This window comes from Dipteris shenzhenensis, chromosome 7, assembly GCF_047967505.1.
Source record: "Dipteris shenzhenensis isolate YYH24624 ecotype China chromosome 7, Dip_SZ_1.0, whole genome shotgun sequence".
Classification (NCBI taxonomy): Eukaryota; Viridiplantae; Streptophyta; class Polypodiopsida; order Gleicheniales; family Dipteridaceae; genus Dipteris; species Dipteris shenzhenensis.
Window position 1 is genome coordinate 57,604,312 of NC_141602.1, and position 21,757 is coordinate 57,626,068.

The following is a 21,757-nucleotide window of genomic DNA, read 5'->3' on the forward strand; positions in this document are numbered from 1 at the left end:
CCCATGTAGCTTACCCTACTAGACTCTAAGAAGCCGATGCCGATACTACATGGGTAATTTATGATTCAACCCGTGCCACCCCCGACACTACTAACCAAGGCACCACACCCCCCTCAATCCCACTCCTACCACCACTATAGCCTCTAGTCCCTCACAAACATCCACATCACAACACACCACCTCACTGCACAACACCACCACACACTTTTTTGTTGTTGTTGAAATACAACACCACACACACACACACACACACACACACACACACACACACACACACACACACACACACACACACACACACACACACACACACACACACACACACACACACACACACACACACACACGACACTGTAGGAGCCTATTGGTTTGGACGGTCTAGTAGACTTGGGCACCTCAAGATGGTACAAGTTTTTAAAGCCCCTCTTCTCCAATGTCAAGGGTCCATATGAAGATGAAGAAAATGAGGTCAGTCCAAATCCACTCAAAGAAAATGACTCCCTACAAAGTCAGAACCTGTGCCCAACCATAACATGTGGTACTAGGTAGTCACATCCTTTAGGGTGGTCAAAGATATTTTAGATGTTAACAGGTGGCAAGGCAAGCTCTAAAGCTTTCAACTCAGCCACAATGATGTAATGGAAGTCCGTGCCCTGACAAAGCTCCTTCAAAGAAGTTTTTGTAAGTGGTGGCAATGTGGTGTGGGATGTGGAATCACAAACTTCTTTACTTAACGTGCATCACATAGATGTGTAGACTCATCAATAGACAATGAAGAAGCTAGATATAGAAGACACCAAAACTTATATATTTCCATCCAAAACTATGGACACAATACAAAAGAGATAGATCTAGACTCCCACCCATGGTGTGGTCCTCTGATCTAAACATAAGGTCCTTCTCCTATCTGCCGGCTATCTCTAGACTCGAGTCCGCGTGCTCCACCTCGAGCATCTGTAGACTGTTACATGATGTTGAGATTGTTCATCTCAACACATCATATATTTTGTATTTTTACTATGTTCACAATACCCAAGCATAATGCACTGTCTTGATTTGACATCAAGTTTCCCCCTTTAATAATCATCATGTATATTTGCATATTCTATGCAACCAAAATTTTTGACACAACCAATCTGTGTCTTATATCCTATAAATTGTAAACACTATTGGGGTCGTAGGACTTTAGTACTTCCAAATCTTTCCGAGGACCAATTTCTTTCCACAAGAGGTTCATAGTGATCCTACCACAAGATCCATGGAGAATTTGCCATATCTATTTAGGCATCTCCAAAGGATGTAGACCTCCATGTCTTAAGTGCTCAGCTTTATTGACATTGCATTGTTGATAGTTTTGAACATACAGCTGATATTTACCCTATGCTCCTTGATGGGGCTCACATGTAGGCATGAACTTATTTCAACATGTTGCACAGAATCAGAAATGAAAATATGATTAAAATGGTCGTACATGATTTATAAATAGAACAAAACCATTGATAGTGATTGCTGAAAGTGACCTATGAGCATCAAAATGCCTCTTATATAACTATATCTTTCTCTGCTTATGGATATATTATTGGACATATATAATAGGTTGTTTTTACTTTTGAAAGGTTCAAGTAGTTCAATTAGTCAATTCTTTGTGAATTGAGATTACTACTTCAAATCTCCTTCTAGTTTCCTGATTTGCTTAAGGGTGCGCTTCTTGCTTTTCATAGTAGTTTAGTAATGCTAATGACATACAAGTATCCTATATAGTGGTGGGAAAAATAAAACTCTTATGAGAAATATTGATTGATAACTTCCTTATTCATGATTAATCTACCTTTTTTTAAACATAATGGAAAGTCTAATGGCATTGGAAGAAATGATGATATGTCATGGTATACACCATGAAAAATAGAGGTTGGTATAGCAAGGATTAAAAGTAAAATACTTTTAATCCTTGTGAATTCTTTTTATAAGGATTAAAAGTAAAAAACTTTTGGGAAATAATTCATCTCATTAGAATTCTTTTCATTATGTCCTTGACCATGATAAATTCATGGTCAAGGACATAATGAATTTAATTCTTTTATGAAAAGAATTCATCTCCTTATAAATTCTTTTCATAAGCATTAAAAGTAAAAAACTTTAGGGAAATAATTCATGTCATTAGAATTCTTTTCATTATGTCCTTGACCATGATAAATCTACATGACATACCATGGGAAAATTATTGGCCTAGGAATGAAAAATCATATATAATGGCTACCTTATCTTTTATATCCCTCTTTGGTAGTAGTACCTAAAGATCAAAAATTGATTCTAAGTTTGGCATTAAATTGGGCATCATGGACATGTCAATCATGAAGTGTCCATTGTGCTTGGACATTTTTGGAGTAACTTTCTTTAACATGTGTTGACCCTGATCTAAGAAAGGCCAATGCGATAGTTAATGCAGTAATGCACCTAGGGTGGCTCTTTAATTTTAATTTTTGTTTAGCATATTTTGCTCAAGATTTTGGGTATTGTCGACCTCCACATCAACCACCACATTGACCTTCCATTTTTTTATATGTGGTTTACCTCCAACATGAAAGGTGCTTTGGACTTGGGACTCTAATACCTAGACTGCTTAATGCTTATGTTGGAGCTTCATGTGTAAGTGACCTCTTGATAACTTCCTAAATCATAATATCCTCCCTAATCTTCTTTCATGCATAATACTTTGCACTATGTAATATAGCATTTACCATTTTCAAACATACAAGTCATACAAGAAAATTGTGGTTTTGCATTATTTAAGAGGACCCCTTGGAGATTTTTCTCCATTGCACCAAATGTCCTCATCTAAATTCTTTTACACATCTCTCTCCAACATTTAAATCTACTCATCTATGACATGCTTCTTTGTCATCAAGTTTGGTAGACATGCATATTGCCTTGGTGATTAGATATAAAGAACATAATTTGGTTTGTTAAAAGGATCAAGCAACTTACATTCAAGGACTTTGGTCCATGCATTCGATCTGCTTCTCTTTTCTTTCCTTTTCTCAAACATCAACACAATATGTTCATCTCGCTCATAGCTTGTGATTCAAGATCTGTTGGGAGATAAAGTATTATAGATTCAAGGATTTTTTAGTTTGAAAGATGTTTAATGCAACATAAGGGTCTCTTGGGGCTTGGGCATACACCATATACTTAATGGGTAGGGATTATTTAGGCTTCATTGGGCTTACCATTCATATATTTAAGTTTAAGGCATTTCAAGGGCATTACGATGCATATATTGAGGGTTTTTCAAGGGGTATACCATGCATGTAAAATGATTTTTTGGCCTCATGTGTATATATCAAGTGCACCCCCTGTATTGAGACTATGCTAAGTCTCTCTTCTCTCCTAAGTGGAGTGCCATATTTAAAAATACAATTCTTATGCATACACTTCTTGAGTCACAACCTCTACTCATGGAGCTTTTATGAAAGTAGTGTAAGATGATGTATGATATAGCTTGATGCATCCCATTCAAGTAGTCTCATTGGGAACCATGAGTATTTTTTGAAGCATGAATGTAAGATTTTCAAATGGAATTGCATAATAATAAGATCAATGATAATATATCTTTGAAATGCCTTGGCAATTTGTCCCCCTAAATGCAACAAAAATTGAAAATGCAAGTAGGTTCATGAAGCACATAGTCTGTATAGCCTTTTAAGACATAGTGGTTTTGGGGGAGGGCACTTTGCCTCCTAGTGCCTGATTGATTTGGATTGATTGATTCAATTTTGTGGCACAAAGGTTGTACATGCAAATAGAGAAAAACACTTGGCAGCAGCATACAAAGGATGGAACAAAACAATGCAACAAAGGCCGTACATACAAGTAGAGCGAAGCACTTGGCAGCATAAAGCGATGGACCACAACAATGCAAATTTAGAGGGAATGATACCCAAGAAAAGGCTAAGGAAAAGCACAAATGTTCAAATTACAAAAGGAAGAGATCAAAACATGCCCATAAAGAAAATAGTTTGAGATGGGAAAAGAAGAGATCTAAGGAAAAAAAACAATCAAGCATCACGACTACAATGGACACTAGACAAGCATGTGGTGAAGAAGAACAAAAAGAGCAACCCAACATGAGAGGCAAGGTAGCACATGTAGTTCGTAAGCATTAGGGGTGGAATCCTCTCCCACTGTCAAGAGAGGTATGCTTTCCCTCTCAAAGAGGTCCTAGGAAATAAGCAAGTCATATGGCAAGTTGCAAAAAGAATAAAGTAACAAACTTAAAACTTGATAATAATAAAGTAATAAAGGATATGAACAAGCCATATGGCAGGTTGCAAAAGAATAAAGTGATAATTATACTAAAACTTACAACTTGATAATAATTGAGTGTGCTCTCTAGAAAGCTACAACAACAGGTTGGCATTTCAACACTTCCATTTTGACAAAAATATTTTTAGCCATATGAGATAAGAGGGTGATCTTTACATCTTTTTAAAACCCAAAAATACAACAAAGCTCTCAAATTGCAACACTTCATATATGCAAACAAAATGTTCACTGTATAGAAAGATGCGAGATGTAATATTTATAAAATTTGTATATTACCTCTTACTAGTACTTTCATCCGTAGATGTAGTATTTATAAAATTTGTATATTGCCTCTTACTAGCCGTAGAAGCAACGTTGGAAACTAGTACACAACCCCATTCAACAACGCTTCCTCCTAGATGGTCTACACTTCCATCTCCACATGTTTATTAATAGGAATCATCATCCCAAAATACGAAAAAATTCACCTTTCCACATAGCATGCTCAAATGGCCAAGGGGCATCATGGTAGTAAGCATAATGGACATGTTTTCATCCTAAACTTAAGGGAAGACCTTTTCTCATCCATTACTTGGCACTACTAGAGTCTCCCTCGCCATCTAAACTGTTCTAGGGAAATTGTTGAAGAAAACAATCATTCTTCAAGTGTTTACATGCAATGCTACTAGAAAGGACAAGCCTTAACTGGAAAAATTAAAAGGGACCTATTCAATCTCTGTAGTGTGTTTCATTCCAAGGAAAATGATTTTTTGTTAGTTAATAGACATTAGAACATTATTACATGATGTGCCAATTTGGTGGTGCAACATATGTTTGTATTTATGATGGACACCGATTGAGATTGTTATGGTATTAGATAATTTGAGTAGACATGGCCTATTGAATTTGAGCCACTGCTTCAAACACCAAATACGGACATGTAATACTTCTTTTATCAATGAAATAATAAGAGTCATGCATTAGGCACCTAGGTGGGGAGACACATTAGAGTGTAGTTTTATAAGGTCCAAGACCTTAAGGGGGTAACCTTAGCCATCTAATTGGACTAAGTTTGTCACAATTGAGTGAATGGGGTGGTACAAAGAGGCATGAACCTTCATATTCCAATTAACTCACCTCAACCATTTTCAATTAATGCACCCAGTGCATATGTTTTGTGCTTGAGCAAGAGTCAACATAATACCAATCCATGGCACTCTTGCTCATTGGAGGGCCATATCATGTGCCCCTTTCTCTATCCCTACACTCTTATCTACTACATAACATCAGAAAAACGAATAGCATTATGAGTATTCACGAACGAGAGGGAGCTCTGCATCTCACTTGGTAACAAAGAACTTTTTGGGCATGCAACAAAAGAGGAGACAACAAGAAAGAGGGGCAAATAAAAAGCGAACAAGAAGGGTGTGAGACAACCTGCAGACGACGACAATGAGCAAAAAAGGTGTCGAAAGGGAGCAACAAGTTGAGTATGTCCCCCATTGGGAAATTCCCATTAATTAGTTGTGGAGAAGAGAAGAGGGGTGAAGAGGAAGAGGGAAAGGGCATGATAAGGAATAAAGGAGGGAGGGAGGAGTTTCAATTAAGAGGGACCACTTAAGAAAGGGGCATTAAAGAAGAAGGCACGTGTGAAAGGGGAAGGGTAATAGGGACCATTTGAAGAGGGCACTTTAGTACTAAAGGGCAAGGGGAAAGAGGGACCATTTATAATATTTTAGTTCGCACTTAGCTTAGTGATAGGGTTCACATGTGGGAAACACAACATTGTGAGTTCAAATCCTGCCCTCTTAAATAATGTGCACTTCTCTTAGACATAGCTTAACATAAATTAATTAACCCAATAAAGAGTACACTGTTCTCGCGTACATGCGTGACTCAAAAGGATCTTTGTATTTCAAAAGAGAGAAGGGAAGACACTAGTTCTTGAGCATCGATTTTTCAGAAACATCTCACTTGATGCCAAAAGCTTCTCCACCATGTAGAGCTCCTTATAGGATGAATAGGATAGAAATGGAGGTAGTAGAAAGCTAGATTGATGACCTGAAGAAAGGCCTAATTGACCAGGCAGTTCTCCATTTGGAGGTCAGGGACACTCTTACCGATTGGAGGTGCACCACTCTCTATATGTCTGCTGCATAACCTCAGAAAAACAGAGAGCATTCTGAAGCATTCACGAAGAAGAGAGAGCTTTGCATTTCAGTTTCAAGGTTGTCACTTTGAACTACTGATGCACTCTATCCTTCGTTTTTTCCACTCGTGAGAAGGGAAGGGGAAAAGGAAGGTGGGGGGTAAGGCATCTAAGCTAAGGTCCTCTCTTACAAGCTTGTTCGTGTTAAGACTAACTGAGTATCCTACTATGTCTAGCACACAGAAAACAACTCACAACAAAAGACTCTGCTAACTACTACTTCATTGCTTATAGCACCATTTGCACAAACGGTCATCCTCGATACCTCTGTTCCCACTTTTGCTGTTCCTCACAGAAGAGGTTAACATAACTGAGCTCTGACCATCAATGAAGAGGTTGTAGAATCTAGAATGCTAACTGATGGAACGGGGCTGACCATTGACAGAGATTTGGTTAAAACTGAAGAAGCTGCTGAGGGCTAAGGATTACTCTTCTTGCTGCTTGAAGCTTACTGATGTTGTGTAAAGAAGCGGGGGGTAGCCCTTCTATAGGGTTGTCACCCCTGTTGCTGGCCAATCTGGACACATTAGGGCACAGTCTGAAGATAACACGTTCCAGATCTGGAAGGCCGAGCTTACTCTGCCTATAAATAGGTATGTCTGCAGGCCTTTGCTCCTGGGCTTGCAGTCCCACGGACCATTGTGCTGCTGTTGTAGACTGTGCTGCTGCAGTTTGGCAGAGCCCTTGTGGCTCCCCCAAGATTGCCATGTCTGCACAGGCCCATGACATGCAGGACCTTGCTTTGTGATTTTGTCTCCATCATCCTTCTACACCTGTCATGGCCTAGCATATGGCAATCTGTCTGCAGCAGACAATAGCAGAGAAGGACCAGGCAGCAATAGCAAGTCTGGGCTATTTACAGGGCCCAGATTTTGTATGATCAAGGCAGCAGCCAGTCAGCAAAGACAGAATCCCGGACTGGTTGTCTAATCGGCCATCCCCCACAAGGATATTATAACATCGGCCATCCCCCACAAGGATATTATAACAGGAGGGTCTTCCCCCTTAATTTTCCATCAGCTCCAGTAGCAGCAGGATCACCTAGTGCAGCAGTAGCAGTAAGAGCCTCAATAGCTGTGCTGAGCCTCAATAGCTCCTACAGCAGCAAGCAACAGTCCTGAATCAGCCTGCAAAATGTCTATAGCAGTAAAGGCAGCCCCTCAGCCTTCAGCTCCAAGCAGTGGCTTATTTAGCCCTTAGAGCAGCAGCAGTTCCTCCCATGGTGGAATCACCAACTCCAGCAATCCCTATACTTCCACAGTTCCCTCTTATCCATCCTTTCATGGTTTCAGTCCTGAGCAGCAAGTCTAGCCTCAGCTTACAGAACTAGCCCCTCCAATACAACCAAGAGTTCCACCTCCTTCATTGAGGAAAACCCAATCATTGTGTGCCAGGGGTATCTGATAATTGGAAGACCCAACAACATGAATAAATATAATACTTGGCATAACTCTCAGTGATGCAATGATATGATGTATCCTACACATATACAGCGTGTCTCCCTCCCTTCCAAACCACTTGGAGCAAAAAGAATACATCTGTGGCCGATTCTCAATGAAGGGGCTGTATCACAGGATTGGGGAGGGCTGAAGCCCCCGCATTCCCTGTTGACTGCAATGGCAGAGATCTGCTGAAGATGAAAAGGCTGCTGTGTGCTGATGAGTGCTGCTACTGTCCTTTTATCCCCTGCTACTAGCACCTGGACATGCAGAGGGCCAGCCTGTAAATCAACTTACTTCTCCCTGGCTGGAAATGGCCAACCTGTCCAAGATCTAGGAAAAACCTTCAGCCAACCTGGGTGTTCCAGGGCCAACCATGTTCTATTTGTAGATAGGCCTGTCAGCAAGCTTTGCTGGTGGCCTGCCTTTCCTGTTGTCATGTGGACTATCTGGGTGGCAGTCCAATGTGAACTACTGTGCTGCAGCCGTTTGGCTGGTCTAGGTAGCCTTAGAGATACTTCTAAGAAAGGATATTAACAACAGAAAACACATGAAATTTGACTGAAAAAAATCCTGTGTCCCAAAATTATACTTAGCCAAACCAAGAAAGTATAAAACCAGTAAATACTTTTACAAAATGTCTATAAAGTATCTCCCTAAAAGAAATGGGCAGCCCAGCAGTCCCATTTGTATGAAAAAGAGTATTTCAATCTCCTGAATTACTAGGACTCTCTTCTTCTCTAGCTGGAGAATGTTCATGATTATTTACATCACGTATTGGACTCCGGCTAACGCTTCGACTAGCACCAAGGTGAGGACTTCCCCTAGGGTTCTGACCATTGCCTGCAGGGCTACGAGAACGGCTTTGTACTTCCTGCCTGGGAGGAGTCCGAGACATGCTGCGACTTATGCTTCGAGGTCGACGCTCTGCTCCAGAGGGACTGTGGTCTTCTTTCCTTGGAGATCGACTGTAGACAAAACAAACAGTAAGATGCATCAAATCCATGTTTTGCAAAAAAAAAAAACACAAATTCAGCTCACAGACCTGTAGCTGCGACTTCGACTGTAACTTCGACTCCGGCTCCTACGCCGCTCTGCTAATGGGGATCTTGAGCGAGAATGTGAGGCACTTCTGTTATATTTACACCAAACAAACCAATCAGTCACATAGCACAGAAGTAAGTCTGAGGAATTCCAAGCAGATTACACCTAAATCTCAAACAATAACCTTGGAGTGCTACGGCAATTTCTCTCAATGTGACCGCGTTGCCCACATCTGTAACATTTGTTCTTCCAGTCTCCGGCCTTACAATCTCTAGCCCAATGACCATCATGGCCACAATTATAGCACCGCCCTGTCCCTGGAGGGGGGCCCCTTCCTACATATTCCCGAGAACCACTAGCACCCCGAGGCCCCTGTCAAATAACAAATCTGTGGTCAGAGCCTTCTATACTAATTGATAAACCTCTCTATTATCATATAGAGCCTGGAGCACCAGAATGTCATGTTGGCACATTACCATATACAAAACAAGCCCTTGTCTCAGAAAATGTGTCTTCAATAACCACATGCTAAGGCACACAATCTCCAAACCACGACTCAATGAATATAAGGTTTCAAGCACAATACCCTTCTAGCAAACTCCACAACAATGCGTGTACCATCAAAACTACGTCCATTCAGATAGTGCCGAGCATCATCAGCGTCTCGGGAATCAATAAAATCCTGCATGAGCCAAGCGGTCAGCTGACACACTCCTCACCAGAAGATGCTGAGACATGGAAAACCCGATATGGCAAATAAGCACACTTTCAAGAAGAGTGAAACTCGCAGCAAGGTCACAACTCTCTAAATGATTGGCACAGGACTGGAAAGTACAGGAACATTGAACTGAAATAGGGATAAGCTTTACACACAATGAAGGCAAAGTCGTGCTTCAGATCCACATCTCGAACTCTGCGTCAACGCGTGCCAGAAACAAGAGCATTGCACCATGTCAAGTAGGTCACCATACACCGCGCATCAGATGAACCAAATACCATTTTCCACCCTTGCCAATCCATGAATGTATGAATGTACACAAAGAAGCACGCCTAGATGCGCCAAGGCCTCCCCATTAACCCTTCGGAGTAAGGCCACCATTCCACCATGGCCACCCTCTCAACATTAACCTCCGGGTCGGACGAAAACCCACCAAACCTTCAACAACATCGCTAAAGTTAACAATCAGACCTATTTTGACACAAACAAACCTCGCCCTGATGACAAGTTGACATTGGTGTGTAGACTGTCTCCCCTCCCCATAAGGCCTGACTGCCAACCTTCCAGGAAGGAACACTGACCATTTCAATTCTATAAAAATAACATGACTTAAAAGGGTCAATTGGACATCCTACAAAGGTGCTACCCTCGGGCTTTGACATGGTATATGCTTTATGAGGTGGACTTAAAAACAATTTATTGAATGCATACCTAACATCCAAAGTTTAGTTCCCACCCCGGCAAACGCTGCTGCTATTGTGTTTTGCAACCTAATTTAATTACATTCTGATGTCTTACCTGCCATATCTGCTAAAGAGATCTTCAAGATCACGGCTGCGAGTCCGTGTAGAAAGATGTCCTACGTAAAGCCGAGTAGGGCCTGATCGCTCATCATATCTCGGCATGTTGACAGTTGTCCAAATCCTGTCACTAGAGAAAAGCAAACGACTGCAATCAGAAGGTGCAAGTACAGAACACAAATCCTTGGATATGGTGAAATTTAACAGTTAAAGATGGCAACAAATTTGCCTGACCGAGACCGAATATATTACAATGCAAGAGATAGCAGACACAATCCTTAACTTGACAGCAGGAGAAGTGCTCTTGAGGATAAGAAGAAAGCAGTTTGTTGCGGTGTCTGACAGATTTCCTTAGATCCATAACTGCATTTCATCTTTGACGACAATGGACAGACTCAGAATCATGCAAGTCCAAATAATGTTTTTCCCTTGACAAGGTATACGATTTAGCTACAAGTTGTCTTTGAATTGAAAGACTGTTGTATGCCATTGATTTGTAAGAGTCTACTATGATAAAGAGAGACAATACACTCAGTGTTTTGGTGGGACGCTTGCTCAGTACCAGCACAATGCTTCAAGAAGTTCACAATTGTACAACTGTCGATCTGTTCTACAATATTAGATAAACGATTAACACTAGTTTGGTAAGTTTTAAAGGCATCCTTTCCATGCACAAATTTCCTAACCTAGACAGTTGATGAAAGCTTAATACCAATATAGGTGTGATCTTTAGAAAGAGGCGGAAGATCTTCCCTCATAAGATAGCGTCAAAGATGATCCATAATAGACCACAACAAGAATTGGGAAGCAAATACGTGCTTATGTTAAAAGAATGCATACTTTCCTTAAGCTCACAAAGCCCACATGCTAAAACCATGGAATAAAGCATATAAATTAACTTAACTGGCTCAAAACGTGCTTCTCCCTCTTTAGAAACTACATGATCGATGGATCCTTCTGATCTCCGCTAGACCATCTAAAAATTGCCAGCTTCAATCTTATTGAGTATTCAAGTGCAAAGGACAGACTGATATTAGCTACGTTCAACGACAAACAAAACTCCTTGTCTCGTAAGTGGATTTCCAATTTTTGGCAGACATGGGAAATTTTCATAAAAAAGGGTCATTTGTCATCATTAATGGTACCCCCTTTCCATTAAGTTAGTCAACCCTCTTTTTCGGCCCTCTCATCCCTCCCTCACAGTTATTCCGCTATAGTGGCAAAAGCTGCAAAGATACAACCGCCAGGTGCAGGTTGAAACGAAGGCTTCTAAATGAGAACGTTCCTGAAATTATTCAAGCTGAAAGGAGAAATTAAAATATTTTTCGTAATGACAAGTATGCTCTCTATGTTTGAGACAATCCTAATTCTCCGTGTATGGATGCGAAAATGCAATCGAGCAAGATCTCCCCAAACCCGGTCGATCGCTCGCTACACAACAAACTTTGCAAAGATTAGCACCAGCGTTTAGAAACAACCCTGAGTGTGACATGGAGTTGACGAAAGTTTTAAATGCAAGGCGAGGAAAAGGGACTAAGGAGCAAGAAGGCGTTGAAAGTTAAGAGAGAGACGAACATGCACCGTGAAATTGAAGCTACTCCGGACAAATCAGCCAGCAACAACCATGACAAATCGCCGAGAACAGATCTAGAGAGAAGACAGGAATTGAAAACACTACAACCTCCCAGAAAAAGCTAAATATATAGCTAGGGTTGTAATACTTTCCGATAAAAACAAGGGAAATGCTTCACTCTTAAAACTGAACTTCTTTTTCTTATTTCTTTTTGTGATAAATTATATAAGAACCCAAAATTACTCTTTTTTTGAAAAGAAAAAACTCTCCTTTATAATACCTCGGAAGTACTACAGACTCTCTGATAAGTTATATTTGTAAATTTCTCTTTGATAAATTTCTTTTATTCTCGTGCGCAAAAAACAAAAACAAAATGATTGAAGTCCTCAACTTGCCACCTTCCGCCCCCGATAAAAATTCATCATAATTATTTTCACTTTTCCTTGAACTTATAAATCCCAAATAAAGGCTACAACCTCCAAACGTTAATGATGTCTTTTCTTTTGGTCAAACTGTTTATGTTTAAATATGGTTGAAATTTTGTGGAGAGAGAGAAGGGGGGGGGGAGATAGAGAGACAGAAAGAGAGAATGAGCATTAGAGAGAGAGAGAGAAAGAGAGAGAGAGAGAGAGAGAGAGAGAGAGAGAGAGAGTAACAAAGAATCCTGGAGGCTGCAGCTATGAGGAGAGAGATAGGGGGAGAGAAAATATGATATCTAGGAAAAGATTGGGACGAGGACTACGGCAAGGTAAACTGATTTTGCTCGTCTGTTCCATGAATGAATGGTTAAAAAGGCAATATATTTGTAACTATGTTCTTAGCTTTTTTCTAGGGCCCAAGGTGTTTGTAGTTACCTCCCACCTCTTAGGTTTTTTTAACCTCATTTGTGTGGGAGCAATATTCTCATAAAGTAGAGGATTGTTGAATGGAGAGCAATCATTGGCATACCTCCTTGAGCCATGTGTACAATTGTGGGCTCTTGATCTTGAATTGATCAAGGGCTTACAATGATACACGTGGCTCAAGGCGAGCTCACAACAAATCCAAAACTTCCCTCTAGGTTGCAATCCATAAAGAAAAAGGGCCTAATAGAAAAAGGGGTGGCCACCTACAAACAAGGCAAATTGCATGGCCTACACTGCAAAGCAATAAAACATCAACTTAGTGAGATATAGACACTAGCATTTCTAAGAGCTTGACCAACAAGTTCTAGGTCCCTATCGACCAAAAACTACACCATGTCACAAAGGGCACGCTTCAATAAAGAGTCAAAACCAGTCCATTGCCTTTTGGTTTGTCACATAAGAGAACCAACTCATGAGTTCAACTCTTCGCGCCACCATCTCGATCCGAAACCACATGCCTCCTTAGCCACCAAGCACAACCACAACAGGTGTTGCACATCTTCTTTTGACCAGTTACGATGGATTCGGCTCCACCCACCTAGCCAACCTCCCTCTAACCAATAACCATTTATGAAGAACTTTCCACATAAGGAACATAGCAAGACAAAATCGATACTACTTCCAGATTTCATGCAAAACCCCTTTGCAGCTTCCATTTGGCAATCGACTCCTCCATTAAGGGGACTACACTAAATAGTGATAGATGTGCTTGATAATGATATTCCTCAACCTCGAACCCCCATTGGATGATTCGCCAAGTACTACAAGGAACGCAAGTGGTCCACCAATTGATACTACTTCGTCCACCAATTGGCCAAGACAAAATCGATACTACTTCTAGATTTCATGCGAAACCCCTTTGCAGCTTCCATTTGGCAATCAACTCCTCTATTAAGGGGACTACACTAAATAGTGATAGACGTGCTTGATAGTGATGTTCCTCAACCCCCAACCCCCATTGGATGATTCGCCAAGTACTACAAGGAACGCAATTGGTGGACCACTTGTCTCCCTCAACCATCAAGAGCTCTTGAACACTAAGCTTGAACTAGATCCAGAGCTCCACAGCTAACTTTCGATCAGCCTTATTCAAGTCCCAAGGCTACTCCCAACAACACATGCCCTTTCTTTGCAACCCCCTTACTCTTGATAACCGCTTTAACCCACGAGATGTCCTTTGTCAAAGTACCATCCCCCTCTTAGGTCCATCCTATCCTTCCAAATCAAAAGGGGCCCAAACTCCTTCTATGCAAGGACCAGCCTGTTACTAGACAAAACCCAGAGACCTTCAATAGAAACATGGACATCAACTTATCATACCACTCTACAAAACTCCAAGATTAGACCCAATAACCTTTGCTTTTCTCCAAGAATCATTTCATGATCTCTATCAAGGCAACACAGTAGTCAAACAACCTAGAAAGCCACTCACGCGATAAAGAAACCCCTCTCACCTGTAGATCTAGAATGTCAAGGATTCCTTTTCCTTTCAATATCCACAAGGCATCCTAAGGCACATAATGAAGCTTCCTCATATCTAGTACTTCTACCCACAAGAACCCTCTCAACCTCACTCCAATGAGTTTTGGTACAGTGCCAAATTGAGGCAACATATATTGTGAGAGTGCTCTCAACGGAAGCAAGAACGGAAGAAGGAGAGAGAGAGACAGAGAGCCACACAAGTTTGGTGGGTGCAGAACCACCCTAATCTTCTTTTTCATTCATTTATATATGTGTTTGAGTATTGTACATAACTGGGGTAAAGGCATAGTGGCCTTTAACCCCCACAACCTCCCACTTAAAGGACAATGTGCCTTTAAGGGAGAACAACTAGTGAGCATACTATCCAATGCCCATCAATACACGACAATACTCAAACCGCTGACTAGGTAGACTCTTCGTCAGCATATCTGCAGGGTTATCATCTGTATGAACCTTGACAAGCTCTATGCGCTTGTCCTCAAGTACCTCCCTGATGAAATGGTACCTGACCTCAATGTGTTTGGTCTTTGCATGAAAGACCGGATTCTGTGCTAGCTGAATAGCACTCATGGAATCACTATGCAATGTCGGTACACCTGTATGAATCCCCAAATCTCCCACTAGCCGATCAAGCCATATAGCCTCCTTGCAACCCTCTGTGGCTGCAACATACTCAGCCTCTGTGGTAGACAAAGCAACGCACTTCTGTGCGCGAGACATCCACGACACTGCACCACCTGCAAAGGTGAACACATAACCAGAAGTGGATCTCCTACTATCCACATGCCCTTTCCTGCATAGTCTGAATCTGTGTACCCAAGTACACGCATGTCTCCTTTACCAAAGCAGATGCACATCTCCTTGGTACCCTTCATGTACCTCATGATGCACTTAACTGCCTCCCAATGCCTCTTTCCTGGATTAGCCATATACCGGCTAACAACTCCCACTGCAAATGCAATGTCTGGTCTAGTAGCTATCATAGCATACATAAGACTCCCAACTGCTAATGCATACGGAACCTTGGCCATCATGGCCCTTTCCTCATCTGATTTGGGACTATCTGTATGACTCAGTTTCACATATGGAGGCAATGGAGTACTCACTGCCTTCCCCCCCTCCATATTGAAACGTTGTAATACTTTTGTAACATACTCTTTTTGTGAAAGCCAAAGGAGTTTCCTACTCCGATCACGCGTGATGCGCATACCAAGAATATGACCTGCAAGTCCCAAATCCTTCATATCAAAGGCCTCATGCAACTTGGCCTTTAATGCATCTAGCTCATAAGTATTCTTGCTAGCCAATAGCATATCATCCACATATAGTGCCAGGATTATCAGGCTACTATCCTTAGCCCTTTTAGTGTGGAGGCAGTGATCAATTTCACTCCTTCTAAAACCCTGGGACCGAATGAAAGCATCAAACTTCTGATACCATTCTCTAGGTGCTTGCTTAAGACCATAGAGACTCTTCTTCAGTTTGCAAACTAAATGCTCTTTGCCCTTTTCTTCAAAGCCTTCCGGCTGCACCATGTAAATTTCCTCATGCAAATCCCCATGCAAGAAAGCTGTCTTGACATCCATCTGCATAAGCTCCATATCCTCTGATGCCACTAGTCCAAGCATGCATCTAAGTGTGGTCATCTTCACAACCGGAGAGAATATCTCATCAAAGTCCACACCCTTCTCTTGCTTGAACCCTTTAGCAACCAAACGGGCCTTGTACCTAGGCACATCATCACCTGTGACCTTCATTTTGTAGACCCATTTACATGGCAATGCTTTCTTTCCATGTGGCAAAGAAACCAAGTCCCAAGTCTTATTCTTCATAAGTGAACTCATCTGTGATTGCATAGCATACTCCCACTTGCGTTGATCCTCACGCATCATAGCCTCTTTGTAGCAAGAAGGCTCCCCGCAATCAGTAAGCATCACATAGTCTACCCCTGGAACAAACCTATCAGACGGTCTAGACACTCTAGATGATCTTCTCAAGGGCATTTCAGCTTGCTGTCCCACTTGCATATCAGCCACATTTGGCTCATCATTTCCACCAATAGATGATCCATCATCTACCCTTGATTGTATACCTGTGGGAGTACTTGGTGGTACCATTTCTTGCACATTTGGTGCATGGACAGCTTGCTGTCTATCAACATAGGCAGGTGGATTCACATCCTGGAAAGTGATTCTCCTCATTTCCACATCCCTCATGGGTGCCTTATGCATCTTCTTCTCATTGAAGACCACATCATGGCTGCGTATGATCTTCTTTGCTTCTGGATCCCAGAGACGATAGCCCATCTCTCCACTTTCACCATAACCCAGAAAGATGCATTTCCTAGACTTAGGATCTAGCTTCTTTCGAAGCTCTTTTGGCACATGTGCATATGCCTCACACCCAAATATACGCAAATGAGAGTAAGAGGGCTTCTTGCCACTCCATGCCTCTTCAGGAATACCACCATCCAAACTCTTACTAGGTGATCTATTGATCACATGCACTGCAGTCTTCATTGCCTCAGCCCAAAAACCACTAGAAAGACTTGCATTGGAAAGCATGCATTGCAACCTTTCTTGAATGGTACGATTCATCTTTTCTGCAACTGGATTTTGCTCTGGAGTACGAGGGGATGTGAGCTCCCTCTTAATCCCACGTGTATCACAGAAATGCTGAAAGTCATGAGAGAGATACTCTCCACCATTGTCAGTCCGTAGGCATTTAAGCATTCTACCTGACCGATTCTCAACCAAGGCCAGCCATTTCTGAAATACCTAGAACACATCACTCTTCCGAGCTATAGCATAAGCCCACACTTTCCTAGTTGCATCATCAATAAATGTCACATAGTATTCAGCCCCGCCTAATGACCGTGTGTAGGCATGGGACCACATACGTCTGAATGCACCAAATCAAGCATTTCAAACTCTTTCTTTCCCCTTCTTTTATGGGCTGATTTAGTCTGCTTCCCATAGAGACAATGCTCACAAAATTCAAAATCAGAGAAACTCAAATGCGGTACATAACCCAAACGGCATAAGAGTTTCATTCCATTCTGGCTCATGTGCCCCAACCTGCAATGCCACAAAGAAGTGCTTGGCTGCTCGGTTATTGCAACAACATGATCAAATACCCCTGATACATGTAAGGGATACAAAGTCCCACACTTGGCACCCCTGGCCAAAAGCATAGAGCCCTTTTGAATTTTCCAACTTTGAAAGCCAAAAGTGGTGTGAAAACCAGCATCATCTAGCTGACCCACTGAAATAAGACTCTTGGTCAGCTTAGGCACATGTCTCACATGTTTCAAAACAAATGCAGACCCATTTGCAAAAGAAAACTTTATGTCACCTGCTCCCACTATGTCACATGCATAGTCATTTCCAAGATGCACACACAACCTGTCTTTCCACTGTCATAAGTGGAGAACCATTCCCTATGGGGAGTAACATGGAATGAAGCACCAGAATCCAAAATCCAATCCTGGGAATATGCATCATCTGAAGTGGTAAGCAACTCTGCAGATAAAGTAGACATGAAGAGAACGTCATTGTCACTATCATGTGTGACTGCATTGATCTCCTCGATCTTCACTTTTCCTTTGTCCTCCCTTGGACTCTCTTCCTTTTGATTTGCACCCCAATTTGCATTCTTTTTCTTATCCTTTTGCTCTCTTTTCAGCTTGTAGCAATCCTTTTTCATATGGCCCTTCTTGCCACAGTGGTAACACTCAATGTTCCGTGCCCTGGATTTGCTACGAGACTTCCCTCTTTCTTGGGACTTCCCCCTGAATTGTGATCTACCCCTTTGCACATTTAAGGCTGCATCCTGCTTGTTGCCATCCATAGACTTCCGTCTAATCTCCTCGGCCAACAAGCTACCCACAACATCATCAAATTTCAGTACTCCACCAGGTGCAGAGTTACTGACAGCTGTACGGAAGGTATCCCATGAGGATGGCAATGAACATAAGAGAAATATTGCCTTAGTCTCCGCATCAAAATTCATTTTCTGAGCCTGAAGCTGGCTGAAAATAATATTGAATTCATTCAAGTGAGAAGCAATGGAGACCCCTTCCTTCATCTACAGCTCAAACAACCTCTTCATGAGGTAAACTTTATTAGAGGCAGTTTCCTTCTCATAAGTGGCACACAGTTTCTTCCACAAATCTTCCGTAGTCTGCTCATTTACTACTGTGAAATAAACTGACTCTGCAAGATGAAGTCTAATAGTAGACTTTGCTAATGCATCCAACTCATTCCAATCATCCTCAGACATATTTGCAGGCTTAGCTTCAATCCCTGCCAAGGGTTTAATCTGCTTCTTTTGAATAAGCACATCCCTTATTTGTTCTTTCCACAAAGAAAAGTTTGTCCCATCAAACTTTTTAATGCTGAAAAACTCCTTTTCAGGGATGGAAGAGGATGCCATGATGCAAATGAAGCAAAATCCCAAATGCTAGTCCCTGCAAGAGAGAATCACACCAAATACCAGGTGTACCCAAATGTGTATGCCATAATAGACTGAAATATCACAAAAAAACTCAAAGCTCAAAGCATCAAAAGATGCATCTGACTCATGTGCATATACTATGCATCCATATGAGCAAATCTGGCCCAAAAGAAAATGCCAATAAGTGCCAAATGACTCAAGCATAAACACTGTCCACTGGCATATGCATCAATAATGTCTCATCCAAGAGAGCATAGCACTATCAGTGCATCACTTGCAATGTGTCAAAGCTGTCCCTCAGCATAAAATAGCATCCATGTGCAAAGCGTCCATAAAAATAGCATCCCACAAGGCAATTTGGGCCTATCAGCGCATCCAACAAGGACCGCAATGCATCCAAATGGCCTATAAATCATCCATTGCAACCCAATGCATACCACGAATGAGCGCACACTGCTCAAACTGCAACCAGAGTGATCTGCATAAGGTATGCGCAAGAAATCATAGTCCCACGGTAATGAGCGCTACTGAAAATAGAACCTGAGATGCCTCAAAACATGGGCGCCATTGCATAATCGGAACCAGCAAGAAAATATGCAAATATCTCTCTTCTGCCAGAACTCCAAAATCCCAACCGATGAGTGAGAAATAGAAGTCAACACTTATCCACTGCCATGTGGCATAAATATAAGGTTTCAAAACCTTAGAATGAAAAATGCATAACAGAGAGATGAAATCGAATACATAGAGATCTATAACTCTGAAAATCCTCCACCAAATCGTGCAAGAACTGATAGGTAGGGGTTTTTGGGCGTCCGGAACGCAATGGGACAGACGGTTTTGGAAATCGTGGTCTCAATCACTGGGTCCAACACACGGGCTGAAAAACGTTTTTTGAAATAGAGCTGTTTGTAAACTCCATCGGAGTGCGAATGATGAGCAACATAGAAGTTTTAGGACCTCCTGAGTCCACCGGAACTGACAGATCTGTAAATGGTTGCTCCAAACTTGAGTTCCAACACCCGGGCAAAAAACGCAGAAACTGACACAGTGAGTCAGAAATCCAATGAAATGATCCCGGATTCAAGAATAAAGGTGTTTCCAGGATCCTGAAGTAATGTGGACACCAAAAGCAAGCAATAGTTGCCTCTACAAGTCAATATGGAGTCTCTGTCATCGAACGGAACAGGGAAAAGCTTAAAAAACGACTTTTTCTTTGAAAGCACTTAACAGGCTCTCAAAACCACTTCGTAAAGACAAAGTGACTTTTCCAAAGGTTCCTCCAAGGTCTCTGCACACTCGGATGCAAGTAAAGTCACCCACAAAGCTTCCCACAGAGCTTCTCCTTCCTCCCACAGAGCTGCTGAGCTTCCAAGCATTCACGCACGCTCAGCTAGATCACCCGGGCTCTGATACCAGTTGAGAGTGCTCTCAACGGAAGCAAGAACGGAAGAAGGGGAGAGAGAGACAGAGAGCCACACAAGTTTGGTGGGTGCAGAACCACCCTAATCTTCTTTTTCATTCATTTATATATTTGTTTGAGTATTGTACATAACTGGGGTAAAGGCACAGTGACCTTTAACCCCCACATATTGTTGCAAGAAGAAAGCACATGGTGGATAACCAACACCTAAGCATTCCAACCAAGGCCAAGACCATGCCATAATCGAAGGATTAATCAAACCTCTACCTCAAGGTAAGCCCCATAGCCCCAAAGGAGCACCTAGAGGCTAGATATCCAAGAACACTGCCCTACCAATCTAATAAACCAGCAACTACTCGAGTGATCTTGGTTTTGAGCTAGAGTCCATCCCCACAAAACAAAGGTCTTTGAACATCTGTAGTTCGCCAACTATAGCTCAATCTAGACACATCAAAAAAAGGTTGGAATCTCTCAAAAGAGAGCCCAGCTTTGCCTCATTGTCGACAACATGGACATGACCATGATATCATATGCAAACAATTATAGGATAGACTACTTCCAAGGAGGCAGCCTCAAGCCCTCGATTTAGCCCTCCTCACTTCACACTTTTTATGGTCAAACCAATCAATGGGACCTTGCTCAAAGCAAACAATAGAGGGGCAAGTGGCAACACTCATGCTGGATTGATCACATCAACCCAAACGTCCCAACCATGCCCCCATTCAATCATAAGATGGCAAAAGCATCGGCAAAGAGGGCCTTTCCATTTTTGAAAAGGTAGACCGAGACCCTAGACTTCGCGATCTAATGCTCGAGCAATATAATCCTATCATATGCCTTGACCAAATCAAGACCAAACAAAACATGATTCTACTACATGCAGAGGCCACCACAAAGGAGACCTTGACTTTATCTTGAAATATATCATGACCCTTAATGAAGCCATTTTTCTCCCTATCCATCACAACCATACAAACTTGTTGGATATGAATCGCCATAGCTTTGTCCATAATCTTATATGAGGTGTTGAGCATCATGACAAGATGCCAATCTGCCGACTTTCAACTACCTCTATCACTTGAGAAAGTTTTTTACAAGACTTGCATTCACATCCTCAGGGATCTCTCCCATCTTAATAGCTTCATTCATCATTGCACAAGTCATGCTTAATAAGGTCCTAGAGTTTGATGAAAGTTTCCACAATAAATCCATCTAGTGGGCTAGGGGTTTTCTCCTTCTCCATGGTAATCAAGGCCTCCTATAGCTCAATTGCATGGCAACTTGCAGGTGCTGATGTTCAGAGATCCTGCACTCCATGTGGGAGAGAATATCCTAGAACTTCCCCTTCCACACATCATTTTCCTTAGCCAGCTCCCCCATACCTCACCTAGTTCCCTTATCAACATG

The 21,757-nt window shown here is 41.8% G+C and overlaps 1 protein-coding gene across 6 annotated transcripts; it reads right to left on the bottom strand.

Moving 5' to 3' along the window:
- Positions 1-8,512: 8,512 nt before the first annotated feature.
- LOC147900562 (serine/arginine-rich splicing factor RS2Z33-like) lies at positions 8,513-12,217 on the bottom strand. Of its 6 annotated transcripts, XM_087377171.1 has the most exons (8): positions 12,094-12,217; positions 11,417-11,488; positions 10,511-10,642; positions 9,868-9,907; positions 9,581-9,676; positions 9,179-9,366; positions 8,996-9,082; positions 8,513-8,918 (listed from the first exon to the last, which is right to left on the bottom strand). In XM_087377171.1, the coding sequence occupies exons 3-8, from the start codon at positions 10,615-10,617 to the stop codon at positions 8,657-8,659; spliced, it is 780 nt and encodes a 259-aa protein (XP_087233297.1). In that variant the 5' UTR covers positions 10,618-10,642; positions 11,417-11,488; positions 12,094-12,217; the 3' UTR covers positions 8,513-8,656. The 6 variants fall into 6 exon arrangements, with proteins under 6 accessions (XP_087233297.1, XP_087233298.1, XP_087233295.1 ...); XM_087377172.1 differs by lacking the exon at positions 11,417-11,488 and having other exon boundaries at positions 10,511-10,636; XM_087377169.1 differs by lacking the exon at positions 11,417-11,488.
- Positions 12,218-21,757: the final 9,540 nt, after the last annotated feature.

Coding starts and splice junctions, on each gene's coding strand:
- LOC147900562 (XM_087377168.1), bottom strand. Junction 9,083..9,178: donor AATTGCCGTAGCACTCCAAG/GTTATTGTTTGA, acceptor TAAATATAACAG/AAGTGCCTCACATTCTCGCT. Junction 8,919..8,995: donor AGTCGAAGTCGCAGCTACAG/GTCTGTGAGCTG, acceptor TTTTGTCTACAG/TCGATCTCCAAGGAAAGAAG.